General features: G+C 47.1%; 1 protein-coding gene across 3 annotated transcripts in view; it reads right to left on the reverse strand.

The window, feature by feature from the left end:
* FHOD1 (formin homology 2 domain containing 1) overlaps positions 1 to 15,881 on the reverse strand; it is a 281,432-nt gene that overhangs the window by 207,713 nt on the left and 57,838 nt on the right. For all 3 annotated transcript variants that reach the window (XM_068261737.1, XM_068261735.1, XM_068261736.1), the window contains exon 2: positions 741 to 847. In XM_068261737.1, the coding sequence (XP_068117838.1) occupies positions 741 to 847 (107 nt within the window). The remainder of the gene's footprint in view (positions 1 to 740; positions 848 to 15,881) is intronic.

Here is a 15,881-nt window from a genome sequence, read left to right on the forward strand (position 1 = left end):
TTATAGTGGAGCTGCTGGAGCGCACACGCAGGAGGCGGGGGAGTGTCCGTACTTCAGGCGTCATGATGCGACGCCAGAAGCGAAGATTACAGGACATACTGCGCATGTGCGGCGCAGTATGTCCGGGTCAGGGGTCAGGAGAGTCGGCCAGTACCGGGAGCTGTGGCTGACGAGCGGGACCCGACGGCAGGGAGCGAGGGGAACGGTGAGTATGTACTTTTCTTTACCTACACAATGCAGGTTTTATCTCTCTGCAGCCTTTCGGCTGCAGTATCCTTTAAAGCAGAATAACATATGTCAAATCTTACGTAGGATGAGTGAAGTGTAATGCATTGCATGAAATGTATTGCATTCTGCTCTACTCATGCTGGGATAAGACTTGACCTTCTGGTTAGGGCCTGTATACGCTGCTGCGTTCTTAAAATTGCATGTTTTTTTACATCGCAAGGTCTTTTTAAAAATCATGCGAATTGCGATGACCTGTACACACACTGGTGTGATGCATTTTTAGAAAAACCCAATCGCAGTGATCACTGCGCTATAGTCTCAGCAAAATCGCAAGCGCACAAAAATCGCAAGTAGAAATTATTAAGAAACGCAATTGCATCGCACTGCGTTTGCGATTTTCAGTGTGTACAGGCCCTTACCGTAGATTAGCGCATACAACCCCATGTCACAAGTATATGAAGCTCAGTGACAACTCGCCACAAACATAAGGCTGGAGAAGCGCAAAGTCTCACCTTATGTCTTCAAAGAAGGCCTCCAGGTAATCCCTCTGCTCAGCCAGGGAGAGGTCTATATCCAGGTAGTTCCCGTTGGTGGAGAGCTGCAGAGTGCAATCTTCCATCTGGAAGGAAAGGAGAGAGAGGTGGTCAGTGCGGTACTCCCGATGCAGCGCCCCCCGGGCTGCACAGGTAAAGTCACCTTGCCGTAGTGGGGACAGCTTCTCCTGTGCAGGTTAATGGTCACTCTGCTCTGCATTGAATTGCTAATCTTCCCTGTGAGCAGTCTGAGGAGCCCATCACGAGGTCTGCTGCATTATTCAGCGAGAGGGACTGAGGAAGGCAGACGCAAGCGTGAGGGGCCCTTTTACACTGCATGCAATTAGGATTTCCAATGCGATTATTAAAGGACAAGTGAAAATGTGTAAAATTGAAAATACATGTGTATTAGCTGGACATTTGTCCCAGAGTAAAATGAACTATGAATGTATTTTTTCCTATATAGCTGTCACAGTGGCCAGCAAAAATCTAACAGATCTGACAGGTTTTAGATTAGTCCATCTCTTAATGGGTGAGTATTGTCTTCGGCTGGAAACGCACCAGGCAGAAACGCTAGAAACGCACACAATGCGAGTCAATGGGCTGCATGAAAAAAAACTGCATGCGTTTGCGTTCTGCAATGTGCAATGCGATTTTAAAAACGCTGGTCTTCCTGCATATTTTCCCAAAACGCATCTAAAATGCACATAATGAAAGTCAATGGTGACGCAGAGGTATCGCGTTTTAGTGCGTTTTTTAATGCGTTTAACAGTTGACTTCCTAATGATTTGCAAAAAAAAATGCATGCAAAACGCATATGCGATTTATATAGGCTAACTGCAAACGCATTGAACCACACGCAAAACTCAAGAAAAATGCATGTGCTGAACGAAAACACAAACGCACAAAAAACGCACATGCAGCAAAACGCTACCTTTCCCGCACTGCCTAGTGTGTTCCTAACCTCAATCCTTTTCAAAAGCACTTCCTAGAAAGAACTTGTACCAGTCTCCTCATGTGCGCTCTATTCTGGCAGTGAAAGTGCCATCCAGGGAGTGCATTTGGGAATAAAGAAACTCCTAAGAATCCCCTGTGAGGAGATGGATTAGTCTGAAATCTGTCAGATCTGTCACTTTTCTACTGACTACTGGAAGAGACAGGTTCATAGGGAAAAAGTAATTTATAGAGTGCATTTTACTTTAGGACAAATGTACAAATAATATACACATTGAAAATTTTGCAAGTACAGGTAGTCCCTGCTTAACGATCGAGATAGGGACTGTAGGTGCGTTCTTAACCTGAATCTGTTCTTAAGCCGGAACACTGTGCCATCTCTGTCTCCTGTACCTCCTCTGTGCCCCCAGTTCCCCCTCTGTGTCCCCCTGTACCTGCTCTGTGCACCAAGTTTCCCCTGTCACACCTTTTTTTGCGTTGCTAGCATCCAGTGGAAATCGCAAATCGGAATTGCAAATTGGAATCGGAAACTGGAATTGCGATTTGCAGTGTAAAAGCAGCCTAAAGGTGCTCATACATGATAAACTTATTCTGCTTGTTCGAAAAATCAAACCAATATACGATATACTAACTTATTTAGTTTTTATATTTTTCTATCTGATTTTTCAATCAAATCCGATTAGATGTTTATCGAAAGAAAAGGGGAGGGAAAATGGATTACTTTTTTCCTCAATCAAGTTTTTTTTCAATTTCTTATACTATTGATCGATGGCTTTGATTCTATGGTGTATGGCTGTAGCATTGGGAGACAGCTGCTCTCACTTAGATTTCCAGCCAGGATGACCACAACAGACCATTTATAAACAGAAGCCCCGCCCACATTAGCTGGATACCGCATGTCTTCCAGCACCTCCAGCTTTTAGTAATGCACCCGAATAGCCCCGTCTGTATTTTGCGACTGTTTAATCACATAAGCGTTAGCGATCTGCAGAGAAAAGGTCATGGTGTTTTTATAGCAGTCTGTGAAGTTTCTCAGTAAGCTGCTGGGAAGAGTTTTGCCAAGTCGCAGTTGGAAAGGTGTGAGTGTCAGCATGCAAGAAGCCAGACTATAGCTGCGTCTGGTGCGGAGTTCCCCTACAGCCACAGCAGAAGTTATACAGCCTTGTACTATCAGCATTCACTGCTCTGGGATCGCACATGTAAAGCCATGTACACACATGAGATAAAAGTCATTCTGTACTAACGATTCTATATTCAAGGATTAGGGGTCGATTCTCTGGAATCTTAAAGAGAAATCAAGGGAAAGCCACTGGAGAATTAAGAGGAAAGGACTCTTCGAAGTCGGTTTTGTACAGGCGCATCACTAGCCTACAGGCCAGCAACGTGTTCTGTAGCTCCAGAGAGGGGAAGAGGGATGAAAGCATAGCACACGGCAGAACAGTATGATGGTCAGGGAAAGTAGGAGGATATTAAAGGACCGCTGTCGCAAAAATCTTAAAATACATGTTAACACACACAAATAAGTACATTTCTCCCAGAGGTAAATGAGCCATAAATTACTTTTCTCCTATGCTTCTGTCACTTACAGCGAGTAATAGAAATCTGACATAACCGACAGATTTTGGACTAGCCCATCATCTCATAGAGGGTTCTCAGGGTTTTCTTTATTTTTAAAAGCACTTAGTAAATGGCAGTTGCTCCGTCCAAATGCCAAAAAAGTGTGCAGCGAGCAGGGAGGCTGGCCAGCATCTTTGTATAAATCTTATTCAGGGAATGTTTTTATAAAGAAAAAAGGCCATGCTGAGAATCTCCCATGAAGAGATAGACTAGCCCAAAACCTGTTGGTAATGTCAGATTTCTACTACTTACTGTAAGTGACAGCAACATATGAGAAAAGTAATTTATGGCTCATTTTACTCTGGAAGAAATGTACTTCTTATTTGTATTTTTTTTTTTAAAGTTTTAAGATTTTTGCGACAGTTCCTCTTTAAGCTTTGCCAAGACAATCTGCTAGTCTGGATGTCTCGCTAATGCATCGGGAGGAATTGGGAGCTGCCGTACCCATGTACACCACCATACACATGCTTGGTTCTCTCTCGGGAATCCGCCTTGTGACGCTGCACCCACCACCCCAGCCGCTGTCTTCCCTACTGTATAATGTTCCCCTCGGTGCAGTATACCTGTCCGTCTCCGTCACTGGCTCCTTCCACTTACACACTCCCCAACGCCAGGAATTTCGACGCATTTCTTGCTTGTCCCAATATCGTACTACGTTACCACCAGTCACCCGATCAAGCATGTCAGCCCTACATCTTGCAGCATCTCTGATCAACACATGCGACCAATTTCATCCCGGAATTGGTTGCATCATTGAACGGGCATGCTCTTAGCAGCACAGATTTTCACCCGATTAATTGAATTGAACGATGTACGGCCACCTTAAGAGTCTGATGTACTAAACTTCTCGTAAAATGGAGAACACTGGAGATTATATCCAGCAAAGCTGGCCTAGATGGGTTCCATATTATCTGCTTTGTGTGTAGAGGAAAAGAGGTTGGGGCTACTTGGATGTAACCCACGAGCGGGGTGTAGGTAGCTTGTAAAAAGCTCTCTTCCCTTTAAATAGCAGTTTCAGCATGCTTTGGTGTGTAGCTAAACATTGTAATACATGTAGAGGGTAGGAAAGAACCGGCACTGCTTCAAAGGCTGCTTTATTCAATCTTCAAGCTTAAAAACATGCATTGAACCAGCTTAGTCACATATGCATCACAAAAAGTATTGCTAAAGTGCACGTACCATTGTAGGAGGCTGCCTCTGTAGAAGCGTGATCCCGCGCGAAACGGCTGTCAGGCTCCAGCCCCGAGGACCCACCGCACTGATTATTCAGCTCTCACCTACAATGGTACGTGCACTTTAGCAATACTTTTTGTGATGTGGGTGTGACTAAGCTCCGCCTGTTTCAATACATGTTTTTAAAGAACAACTGTAGCGAGAGTTATATGGAGGCTGCCATGTTAATTTCCTTGTAAGCAATACCAGTTGCCTGGCAGCCCTGCTGATCCTCTGCCTCTAATACTATTAGCCATAGCCCCTGAACAAGCATGCAGCAGATCAGGTGTTTCTGACTTTAAAGTCAGATCTGACAAGACTAGCTGCATGCTTGTTTCTGGTGTTATTCAGACACTACTGCAGAGAAATAGACCAGCAGGGCTGCCAGGCAACTGGTATTGATTAAAAGGAAATAAATATGGCACCCTCCATATACCTCTTACTTCAGTTCCCCTTTAACCTCCTTGGCGGTAATAATGAGCTCAGCTCGTCCATAATCGCCGGAGGGCGCCGCTCAGGCCCTAGTGGGCCGATTTTCATCATTTTTTTTTTTTTAAACATGCAGCTAGCACTTTGCTAGCTGTGTGTCTAACCTGATCGCCGCCGATGCGCCCCTACCCGCCGCGATAGAGGCCCCCCCCCCCCCCGAGACCCTGTGCGCAGCCTGGCCAATCAGTGCCAGGCAGCACTGAGGGTTGGATCTTGACTCCCGATTATGTCACGACGTCGATGACGTCATCACGATCGTCGCCATGGCTACGGGGGAAGCCCTAGAGGAAATCCCGTTCAGAACGGGATTTCCTTATGGGAATACTCGCCGAAGGGTAGGAGGGATGCGGAAGGGAGGGGGGACTCATGTAGCTAGCGCTAGGCTAGCTACATGATAGACATTTTTTCAAAAAATAGTGCTGCGCATCCACCCTGGCGCATTTAATAGAACGCCAGGGTGGTTAAGCTTGAAGATTGAACAAAGCAGCCTTTGAAGCGGTGCCGGTTCTTTCCTACCCTCTACCCATATTATCTGCTATTAGATGACGACTGCTTGCCCCCATTGTCTCAATCACATCGGATGACAGAGGTTGCTGATGAGCAGTCGGTAAATTAGTGCCGGTTGCACCGAAGCCATGGAGACTGTTCTGAATAGGTCCAGGCCAGCCTCATTTCTTATAATTTCCAGTGTGGATAATGTTAGTAAATCAAGTCCTAAGTGACAGCCGCTTTATGATCCGTTTGCTCCGGGACCCCCCTAGAGATGTAAGAAATGACCAGACTTTTCCACAGCCCATTTCAAGGTCCGCTCTGCCAGCTCCTCCAGCGTTGTTGGCTTGTCACCGAATTCTGTTTATGAGGAATTTTGTTCCATTACGCAATCTACGGAACACGGCGCAGGAATACAGCTAAACGTCAAAAAAGCTTGATTGTTCCAAAAGGCAAGAATCTATTTTGCATAGATGTTTAGTAAGAGGGTTTTTTGGTCCTTTGTAGCCCCTTACACACTCCTGGGAGTTCTGCTTCGCCCTGAGCTTGTTGGGTAATCTGTAACTCTGGGTGTTTCAAGTCTTACTCCATAGAGCCGCAATAATCAGAATTAGAAGCCATTTTCTGCTAGGAAAGTGTTTTATAGTTGGAATTTCTTATCAGGGAGGGTCACACTGTAGTCACTTCCTGTCTGAGTCTGAACTGAGTCACCCACTTACATACCTGATGTTTAACTCTTTCAGGCAGAGAAAGAAAAAAAGGAATTCAGCCTAGTTATTTGTATGCTAGGCACTGTACATACCCATGTCTATCTCATCATGTCACTTCGGGTATCCTTTAACATAACATTTTAGTAAGCAAAGCATCTGCAACTACATGTTGTAAACACAAGTCCATAAAGACAGCCAATCAGGAACCCCGGATTGAACGGCCATCTTGTTCAGAGAGCAGTGCTGCAAGTAATGAGACTTCTCCGCTGACTTATTAGTGACTGGAAAGGCAAATTGTCCACGCTCCCCCGAGGACACAATCCCATTCACTACTGCCCACCAACACAGGTCACAGATACGGCAATAACAGGCCATGCAACACTGGAGTCCCTTCACGCAAACATATCTGACAGACGCTTCCAGTAACAGCACGGCATGCGGAGCCTGAAAACACAAGCGCCACAAAAATGGGGGTCATGTGACACTGAAGATACACAAGATTTCTGGGAATTCTTTATTCGTTCCTCAAAAAAGCAAAACTGATCCCGCCAGGATCTCAGCTCACTGTGAAACCTTATAGGGGGACTCTGCAATAAAGAATTTCTCAAATTAAACAATTCATTTTGAAATAACGGTGTCTTAATACATCCCCCACCAGATTTATACGCACTACAAGACAACATTGCTGTTGGGCTGATTAAAAATTATTTCTCCCAGTCAGACCCTAGTCGTGCCATTGTTTCTCAAGGGGTCTGCATTATCTGTGCATTTGCCAATTAAAGAGTACCTCCATACAAAAAAAAAAAATAAATCCATCAGCGCGGCTGTAATGAAAAGTTATATTTACCTCCAGAGTCTTGTCCCACGAAGCCGCCCTGAAGACCCCGCATCCCTCCACTTCCGCCACTTGGCCCCGCCTCCCCTCTCTCCTCCGAGAAAAAACGCCTGGCGGTTTAATGCAGTAAATAGCTTGGCGTTTTTCTCGGAGGAGAGAGGGGAGGCGGGGCCAAGCAGCGGAAGTGGAGTGATGCGGGACATTCGGGGCGTCTTCGTGGGAAAAGACTTCAGAGGTAAATAAAACTTTTCATTACAGCAGCGCTGACGGATTTTTATTTTTTGTCAGGCATACCGCTTGCTGGCCCCAGGAGTCCCCCAGTACAAATGTAACAGATCGCATGCCTGTAAAAGCTTTAGCTAGAACATGTGGCCGGCATCCCCCCAATCCCCTGCTAATACATTACTCAGCCTGGTTCCAGCGATCGCGCAGCCTCCCCGCACAGCTCCGGTCTCTCTATGGGGAGGATCGGGTTTGCACATGGCGTCATGAAGCCGGCGACGTCATGTGCGATCCTCAGCATAGTGAAGACCAAAGCTGCGCCGATCGCTGGATCCAGGCTGGGTAATGTATTAGCAGGGGGATCGGGGGGATTGTGCCGGCAACCTGTACTAGCTAGCCTTTACAGGCATGCGATCTGTTAAATTTATACTAAGGGGGGGGAGACACACTCTAGGCTGCAAAACCTCCTGAGCCGCGCAAGGCTCAGGAGGCTGAGCATTCACTCTGGTTCTCTCTCCAATTCATTCCCAGACTTTGGTCAGCATGTTTTGTAGGGGAAATATTCCACCTTTTTGGAATTTATTTATTTATATAAATTAAAGGACAACTGAAGTGAGAAGACTATGGAGGCTGCCGTATTTATTTCCTGTTAAGCAATACCAGTTACCTGGCAGCCCTGCTGGTCTATTTGGCTGCAGTAATGTCCGAATAACACCAGAAACAAGCATGCCGCTTATCTTTTTGGGACACCATATTGGCATATTGGGGGAGGCAAATGATCCTGGTGAATCACAGACAAGGAGATCAGCAGCGTTGTGGGACTCCTGCACACCCTTCAGATTTCTGGATGACCATCAGGAACGATTGCTTGAGATGAATATATCAAATGTACACAGCTTAATCGTTATTTACAAATATCGAACTAATAGTTAGCTCTCTCGCCTCGCAGTGCCGGTACAGTTCCCAGCCAGGGCACTATCTGCAAGGAGTTTGTATGTTCTCTCCGTGTCTGTGTGGGTTTCATCTGGGCACTCCGGTTTCCTCCCACATCCAAAAAACATACAGATAAGTGAACTGGCTTCCCCCGAAAAATTGGCTCTAGACTAAGATACATAAACGACACGATACATACATAGATATAGGACTATGGTAGGGATTAGATTGTGAGCCTCTCTGAGGGCTTTTTAACACCTAGTTTGTTTGGCTTTTTTTTTTTTTTCTTAAGCGCTAGCGATTTTAAAATTCGCCTTAAAAACGCTTGTGCAATGACTCCGTATGAGAGTGTTCACATCTGAGCGGTTTGTTTGCGATCCTCTCAGCAAAGCGCTGCCTGCACCATTTTTAGAGCGATTCAGGAAGGTATAGGGAAACCGCAAAACGCTCACAAAAACTCTTTGTGTGGCGATTGCGTTTGGGCTTTCAAGAAGTTCACTTCCTGACTTGCGCCAGGAAGTGAAAAAACAAATCGCTCAGCAAAAGCGCTTAGAATAGTGCTTGATAGCTTGACAAAAAGTTGCAGCACGTAGGTAAGCGCCGGGGGGGGGGGGGGCTGGAATCGCTCACAAAATCGCAAACCGATGGCCTTAGATTTTATATGTGAACAAAGCCTGAGGGACAGTGAAGTGACACGACTCCGTACAACGTTGGAGAAGATGTTGGCGCTATATAAATACAAAATAGTAATAACTAAAAGGAGGAAAATACTCATCTACATATATGCGCACCTGGTTAGACTCTGTGACTCTCTAATACACAAAACATAAATTGCGCAAGCGGCAGACGCGTTTCAGACAGGACCTGGCGAACAGGATACTGAGCAATAGAGAAGAAGCGCAGATGGAGAGCGGAGCTGGAAAGGATTCCGGAGTGTCTCTTGAAGATTCGCCCGATGCTTATCTTCTCATCACTCCGCGCTTTGGCTGCGCATCAGAAACTGCTCAAGCTGAACAAACAGCCATAATTGTTTTCTAGTGGAGAAGACCTGCGGGGCAGGGATATTCCGCCAGCGATGGAGAAGATTGGGGGGGGGGGGGGGGGTTTCAGCATAAACACGGGAAGGGGGGACATATCACGGGATCACACGCCTATGATTCATCATCCTTAACAGATTATCCCAAGAAATAGTTACATGAAACAGATTAAAATAAAAATAAACAGCTGATTGGAAGAGGGAAGGCGCCAAACAACGGACTAACACTTCCCTTCCGAATCGCAGAAAGGCTAACACCATCCAGGCGTGACAAATCTGCCTGCGGTCAGCGCGTTTGACAGCGTAAAGCCCTACTTCAGACTCGTGTTTTGTAATGCATTGTGTGCGGAATATAATAATCTGTAATGCACAAAGTTCTGAGCATTGCGCATAAATTGCATTCACTATTATTGACTGGAAGGCTGTATAAGGCCTTGTTCACAATGCATTCCGATCGCGTTAGCGTTCGCGTTGGGGGCTTTTATTGACTTCATTTTTTTTCTTGCAATTCCCGGCGATTTCTGTGCGTTGGGCTTTTTGGTAAGCGTTTTTCTAAGCGCTTTTTTTGGGCGTTTTGCAATTTCTAAGTGTTCTAGGCCTTATTTATAAAGGGAAAAGGACCTAAAAATCCTGGAAAAACTTCACATTTAAATTGACAGGGAAAAAAAACGCCCACGAAATCGCTGGCAAAAGTGCTTTTTCTAGCACTTTGCGCTTTTCCTATACCTCCCATTATCGCAAAATCGCCCCAATAATGGTCCATGCAGCGCTTTTCAGATCAGAAAGCGAATGGAACGCCCCAATCTGAACTAGCAGATAGGAAAGCATGGTGTAAGCACTTTCAGGGCGATTTTGAAAAATCGCCATCACTTAAAAAAATGAAAAAGCGCCTCTAGTGTGAATGAGCCCTGACTGTCTGAAAGACTGATGCTGCTTGGCTGGGACAAACCACATTCTGTCTGCAGCCCAAACCCTTCTCTCCATCCAATCATCGCCCACATAAGATGGCCAGGGAGGAGTTAGCAGATGGCGCTAGCCAGACTTTCCATGTGAGCTCCGAGTTATTCCCTGACACCTCCCGCCTTTCCCCTTTGCTGCTGAGATTACCTCTGTGGCCAGCACTGCAGCTTCAGTGGAACAAAACCTTACCTCTTGGTCCCTTCTCGGTGTGAAAATAAAGCTTTTTGCCCTTCACACACTCTCCCCAGTGTCTATATAAAATGGTAATAAAAGATCAGAGAGCAATGGTTTCCTATTGCAGTTAGAGAGCTAAAAGGTGTACATCGCTTGAGGATACCGGGTTGGTGTGGAAAGGGTAAATGTCTTATTATACACTGAGCGGAGAGGAACTGGGCAGATGGACGATACTTCAAAGCCATAGCTGCAGTGCTATCCACAAAGAGTTAATCTTTTAGAAGCGGTGGGAAGGGTCAGGTGGTTTGCTCCAATACAGAGTGAAAGCGGTTACTAGGTGGACAAGGTGCTTACACCTGGCAGTTGCTTTTGTTTTCAGTAGACACTGGGTCATATGACTTGAGTTTTCCAAAGGGAATGTCTCTGGAATTGGGGCATCAAATATTGTGTCAGTAATGACACAGGCCCAATTCACCTCTACTAACAAAAAAACATGGGAGGGTCAGCTGGGGATTTAAAATTACCCCGAAATGCTCATGGGCAGTCCCTCCAATGTCAGGAGAAAGTCCCTCCAGAGACAGATGAACCTTTTTTCCATTTAACCTTCTCAGCCTCCTTACTGGTTCCATAAAAATGATGGCAGAATTCACTGACCAACAGAGGAGCTCACTTTAGGCTTGGGTTGTCACAACGTTTGTAATCGGAACAGGGACCACTGTGAGCTACACAAACTCACCAGATGGTAACTAGCAGTGGAATTAGACAGGCTAAACTATCTAATTACACACAGGGTGCATTTCTTTATGTTTTCCTTCTGTCCTGTGCAAGAGTTCAGTTCCACTTTAAATCTACTGGAGGTGTGTCCAGACTAGGCCTGAGGCAGTTAGATGCCCCATAAAAAGCAGTGGTCTTAAACCTCTTTGCTGGTTATCCCGAGCTCAGCTCGGGGTAACCTGCGCAGGAGGATTTCTCAGGCCCCGCTTGGCCGATTTTCACAATTTTTTTTTATTTCACTTTGCTAGCTGCGTGCATATCTCGATTGCCGCTGATTCGCCGCTACCCCCCCCCCCCTCCAGAACCCTTGCGCAGCCTGGCCAATCAGTGCCAGGCAGTGCTGAGGGGTGGATCGGGATTCCCTCTGACGTCCCCTCTGACGTCCCGACGTCAGCTCGGGGTAACCTGCGCAGGAGGATTTCTCAGGCCCCGCTTGGCCGATTTTTACAATTTTTTTTTATTTCACTTTGCTAGCTGCGTGCATATCTCGATTGCCGCTGATTCGCCGCTACCCCCCCCCCTCCAGAACCCTTGCGCAGCCTGGCCAATCAGTGCCAGGCAGTGCTGAGGGGTGGATCGGGATTCCCTCTGACGTCCCGACGTCAGTGACGTCATCGCGATCGTCGCCATGGCGACGGGGGAAGCCGAGCAGGAAATACCGTTCTGAACGGGATTTCCTGCTTGCAAAGATCGCCGGCGGCAATCGGAGTAGGTAGGGGGATGCCGCTTGTCAGCGGCTATCATGTAGCTAGAGCTAGGCTAGTTACATGAATTTAAAAAAAAAAATTTTGAAGTGCTGCACCGCCCCCTTGCCGACATAATTGGAACGGCAAGGGGGTTAAGCCCAATCTACACGATACGATTCTTTGTGCGATTCAATTACGATTCTATTTAAGGTTTGATTAAATCCAAGATGTCCGATCGGGATTCGATTCTATTCAATTCAATTTGCCATTGCAAATTGCTTTTTATGGGGCATCTAACTGCCTTAAAGAGAATCTGTAACGTTAAAACGTCCCCTGGGGGGTACTCACCTCGGATGGGGGAAGCCTCAGGATCCTAATGAGGCTTCCCACGCCGTCTGCCGTCCCTCGGGGGTCTCGCTGTAGCCCTCCGTACAGCGGTGACGTAATATTTACCTTTGCAGGCTCCTGCGCAGGCGCTCTGGCTGCTTTCGCTCCGAAGGAGGCGGAAATACCCGATCTCAGTCGGGTCCGCTCTACTGCGCAGGCGCAAGTCTCCGGCGCCTGCGCAGTAGAGCGGACCCGACTGAGATCGGGTATTTCCGCCTCCTTCGGAGCGAAAGCAGCCACAGCGCCCCCGCTGGAGCCTGCAAAGGTAAATATTGAATTGAACAGTCGGCACAGTCGCCGGCTGTTCGGAGGGCTGCAGCGAGACCTCCGTGGGACAGAGGACGGCGTGGGAAGCCTCATTAGGATCCTGAGGCTTCCCCCACCCGAGGTGAGTACCCCCCAGGGGATCTTTTTGTCGTTACAGAGTCTCTTTAAGCCTAGTCTGGCCACACCTCCAGTAGATTTAAAGTGGAACTGAACTCTTGCACAGGACAGAAGGAAAACAGAGAAATGCACCCTGTATGTATTTAGAGAGTTTAGCCCGTCTAATTCCAACTTCGAAATCACAACACCTCCCCTTCCTTCGAACTAACTGGGAAAGCTCCAGAAGATGCCCTGCATCATGGTCGCCACCCCTTCTAGGCGCAGCGCACATGTGAGCTGGAAAATGGGCACTTTTGCCTGCTTTACGGATGGGGCAATAGAGACATTGACGGATCTTATTTTATGAACACGATCTGGTCACACAATTTTTCTGTCTGCAAGACACAAAGTCCTGAACTGCGTGCGTTTTACGGAAAAGCGGACGTATTCCTCTTAGAAGCCTATGATGGAAACACATTCATTCCAGACTCCAAGAGGACCACACCGGACAACGGGAGTGGATACTGAGAGGTCTTCTCGTCTGAGATCCGTCTGAAGTGCGGACTGAACCTCACAGTACGTTTAAATAGGAGAACGTGTGCAGGTGGTTTAAAAGGGGCTAATATATAGCACCTTACTTCAACGGGACCTAAAGTGAGAGGAATATGGAGGCTACCATATTCATTCCTTTATAAACAATGCCTGTTGCCTGACTGCTATGATGATGCGCTGCCTCTAATACTGTAAGTCAGAGATGCTGTGACTCCACTAGCTGCATGCTTGTACAGCTACAGCCAAAAACTCAGCATGACAGCCAGGTAACCAGCATTGTTTACAAGGGAATGAAGATTGCAGCTGTATTCCTCTCCCTTCAGGTTCCCTTTAACCTCCCTGGCGGTTTATTTATTTTGCCAGGGAGGCTGCAATGTGGTTTTTTTTTAATTAAAAAAAAATATTTCATGCAGCCAACTGAAAGTTGGCTGCATGAAAGCCCACTAGAGGGCGCTCCGGAAGCGTACTTTCGATCGCCTCCGGCAATCGAAAGTAACAAGATAGGCCGCAATGAGCGGCCTATCTTGTTTCGCTTTCCTCGTCGCCATGGCGACGAGCGGAGTGACGTCATGGACGTCAGTCGACGTCCTGACGTCAGAGCCGCCCGATCCAGCCCCTAGCGCCGGCCGGAACTGTTTGTTCCGGCTGCGCTGGGCTCGGGCGGCTGGGGGGACCCTCTTTCGCCGCTGCACGCGGCGGATCGCCGCGGAGCGGCGGCGATCGGGCAGCACACGCGGCTGGCAAAGTGCCGGCTGCGGGTGCTGCTTTTTTCAGAACGGAAATCGGCCCAGCAGGGCCTGAGCGGCGACCTCCGGTGGCATACCCCGAGCTCAGCTCGGGATTACCGCCAAGGAGGTTAAAGGACATCTGTACTGAGAAAAATATAGAGGCTAACATATTAATTTCCTTTGAAACAATACCAGTTGCCTGGCAGCCCTGCTGATCTCTTTGGCTGCAGTAGTGGCTGAATCACACAGGAAACAAGCATGCAGCTAATCTTGTCAGATCTGACAATGTCAGGAACACCTGATCAGCTGCATGCTTGTTCAGGGGCTATGGCTAAAAGTATTAGATACACGGACCAGCAGGATAGCCAGGCAACTGGTATAGTTAAAAAGGAAATAAATATGGCAGCCTCCATATCCCTCTCGTTACAGTTGTCCTCTAAAGAGGAACTTTGGTGAAAAGGGTACAAAATAAATCAATACATTGCAAAGTAAAGTTAAAAATAGGAGAAAGATCAAGAAATGATATTCACCATGTAATGTGTTCCTATTGTTTGATCTACAATCAGCCTGCTGGTCATCTTTACTGCTGGAAGACATGGAAAAAAAACAGACAGCACCAACTGCCATTACCCATAACCACACCCACTAACAATGCCATAGGCAGTTTTCTGTTTTTGTTTTTTTTAATAGATATACATTTGCAGAGAGAGACCCAGTGCACACCAAAACCTCTAGCAGATCTGCAAAACACTAGAGGTTTTTGAAGCAGATTTCAGAGCGATTCTAGGCATGTTTAGAGACGTTTTTAGCGTTTTTTGGAGCGTTTTTGTGTAGCAGATTACAAATATTGTTACAGTAAAGCTGTTACTGAACAGCTTCTGTAACAAAAAACCGCCTGGAAAACCGCTCTGATCTGGCGTTTTCCAGAGCGGTTTGAGCTTTTCCTACACTTTACATTGAGGCAGAAACGCTTCTGCAAACCGCAAAAGTTCTGCAGGAGCCACGTTTGCGGTTTGCTAAAAACCTCAAATCGCTGGTGTGCACCATCCCATTGAAATACATTAGCCAAGCGTTTTCACAGGCAGAAGCGGTTTGGAAACCGCTACAAAAACCGCTTAGTGTGCACCAGGCCGGAGATACTGGTTGCTTGTCAGTTGTAAACAACTGTTATTTCCTACAATGCAACGAGGTTAAAAGACAGCAGACTGTCAGGACAATGGTCCTGACATCACACTGTGGGAGGGGTTTCACCACAATATCAGCCACACAGACCTCCCCGATGATCTATTCGAGTAAAGGAAAAGATTTCTTATGGGAAAGGGGGTATCAGCTACTGATTGGGATGTAGTTCAATCCTGGGTTTCAGTTCCTCCTTAACAGGTGAAAGTAAACTCAAAACAATAAATAGACTTTTTTTTAATACTAAAACTACCCATAGGGAAGCCGTTGTGTGACTGCTGACAGCTCCCATGGTGCACCTCCCCGGACCCCCTGCGGTGTAATGGCACCACCAGCCCTCCTCACTCCCCGCTCACAAATTACATCCATGTGTGGAAGCATCAGCTGGCTGTACAGCGGCCACAGGCGCACTGTTACACGGCACAGAAATGTGAGCTATGTTATCGTCCTCTCAGCGATATCGGCACATCTGGAATGAGTTCTGCAAGCAGCCAGCGGAGGTGATATTAGAAGGACGGGGCTCCTAGCATTGCTCAACACACTGGGCAGAGGGAGATTGTTTATACTTCTATTGACTATAGTTCTTCTATTACACAAGACACGGTAAACAAGACCATGACCAGGAAATTGTGCCAGGGGGGCACCAGGGCGTGCGGACGTACACGTCACCGGTGAGTTGGGTGCCGGGAGAACGGAATGATAGCTCTCCCTGCTGCCGCTAAACCCCCCACGACGGCGTTAAATACTATTCCACCTCTGAATCGTCGCAACTCGGAGGGAGGTGTAATTCTGGGTCCAGCAACCACCGGAGCCCCGAATT

Source organism: Hyperolius riggenbachi, chromosome 11 (assembly GCF_040937935.1).
Source record: "Hyperolius riggenbachi isolate aHypRig1 chromosome 11, aHypRig1.pri, whole genome shotgun sequence".
In the NCBI taxonomy this organism is placed as follows: Eukaryota; Metazoa; Chordata; class Amphibia; order Anura; family Hyperoliidae; genus Hyperolius; species Hyperolius riggenbachi.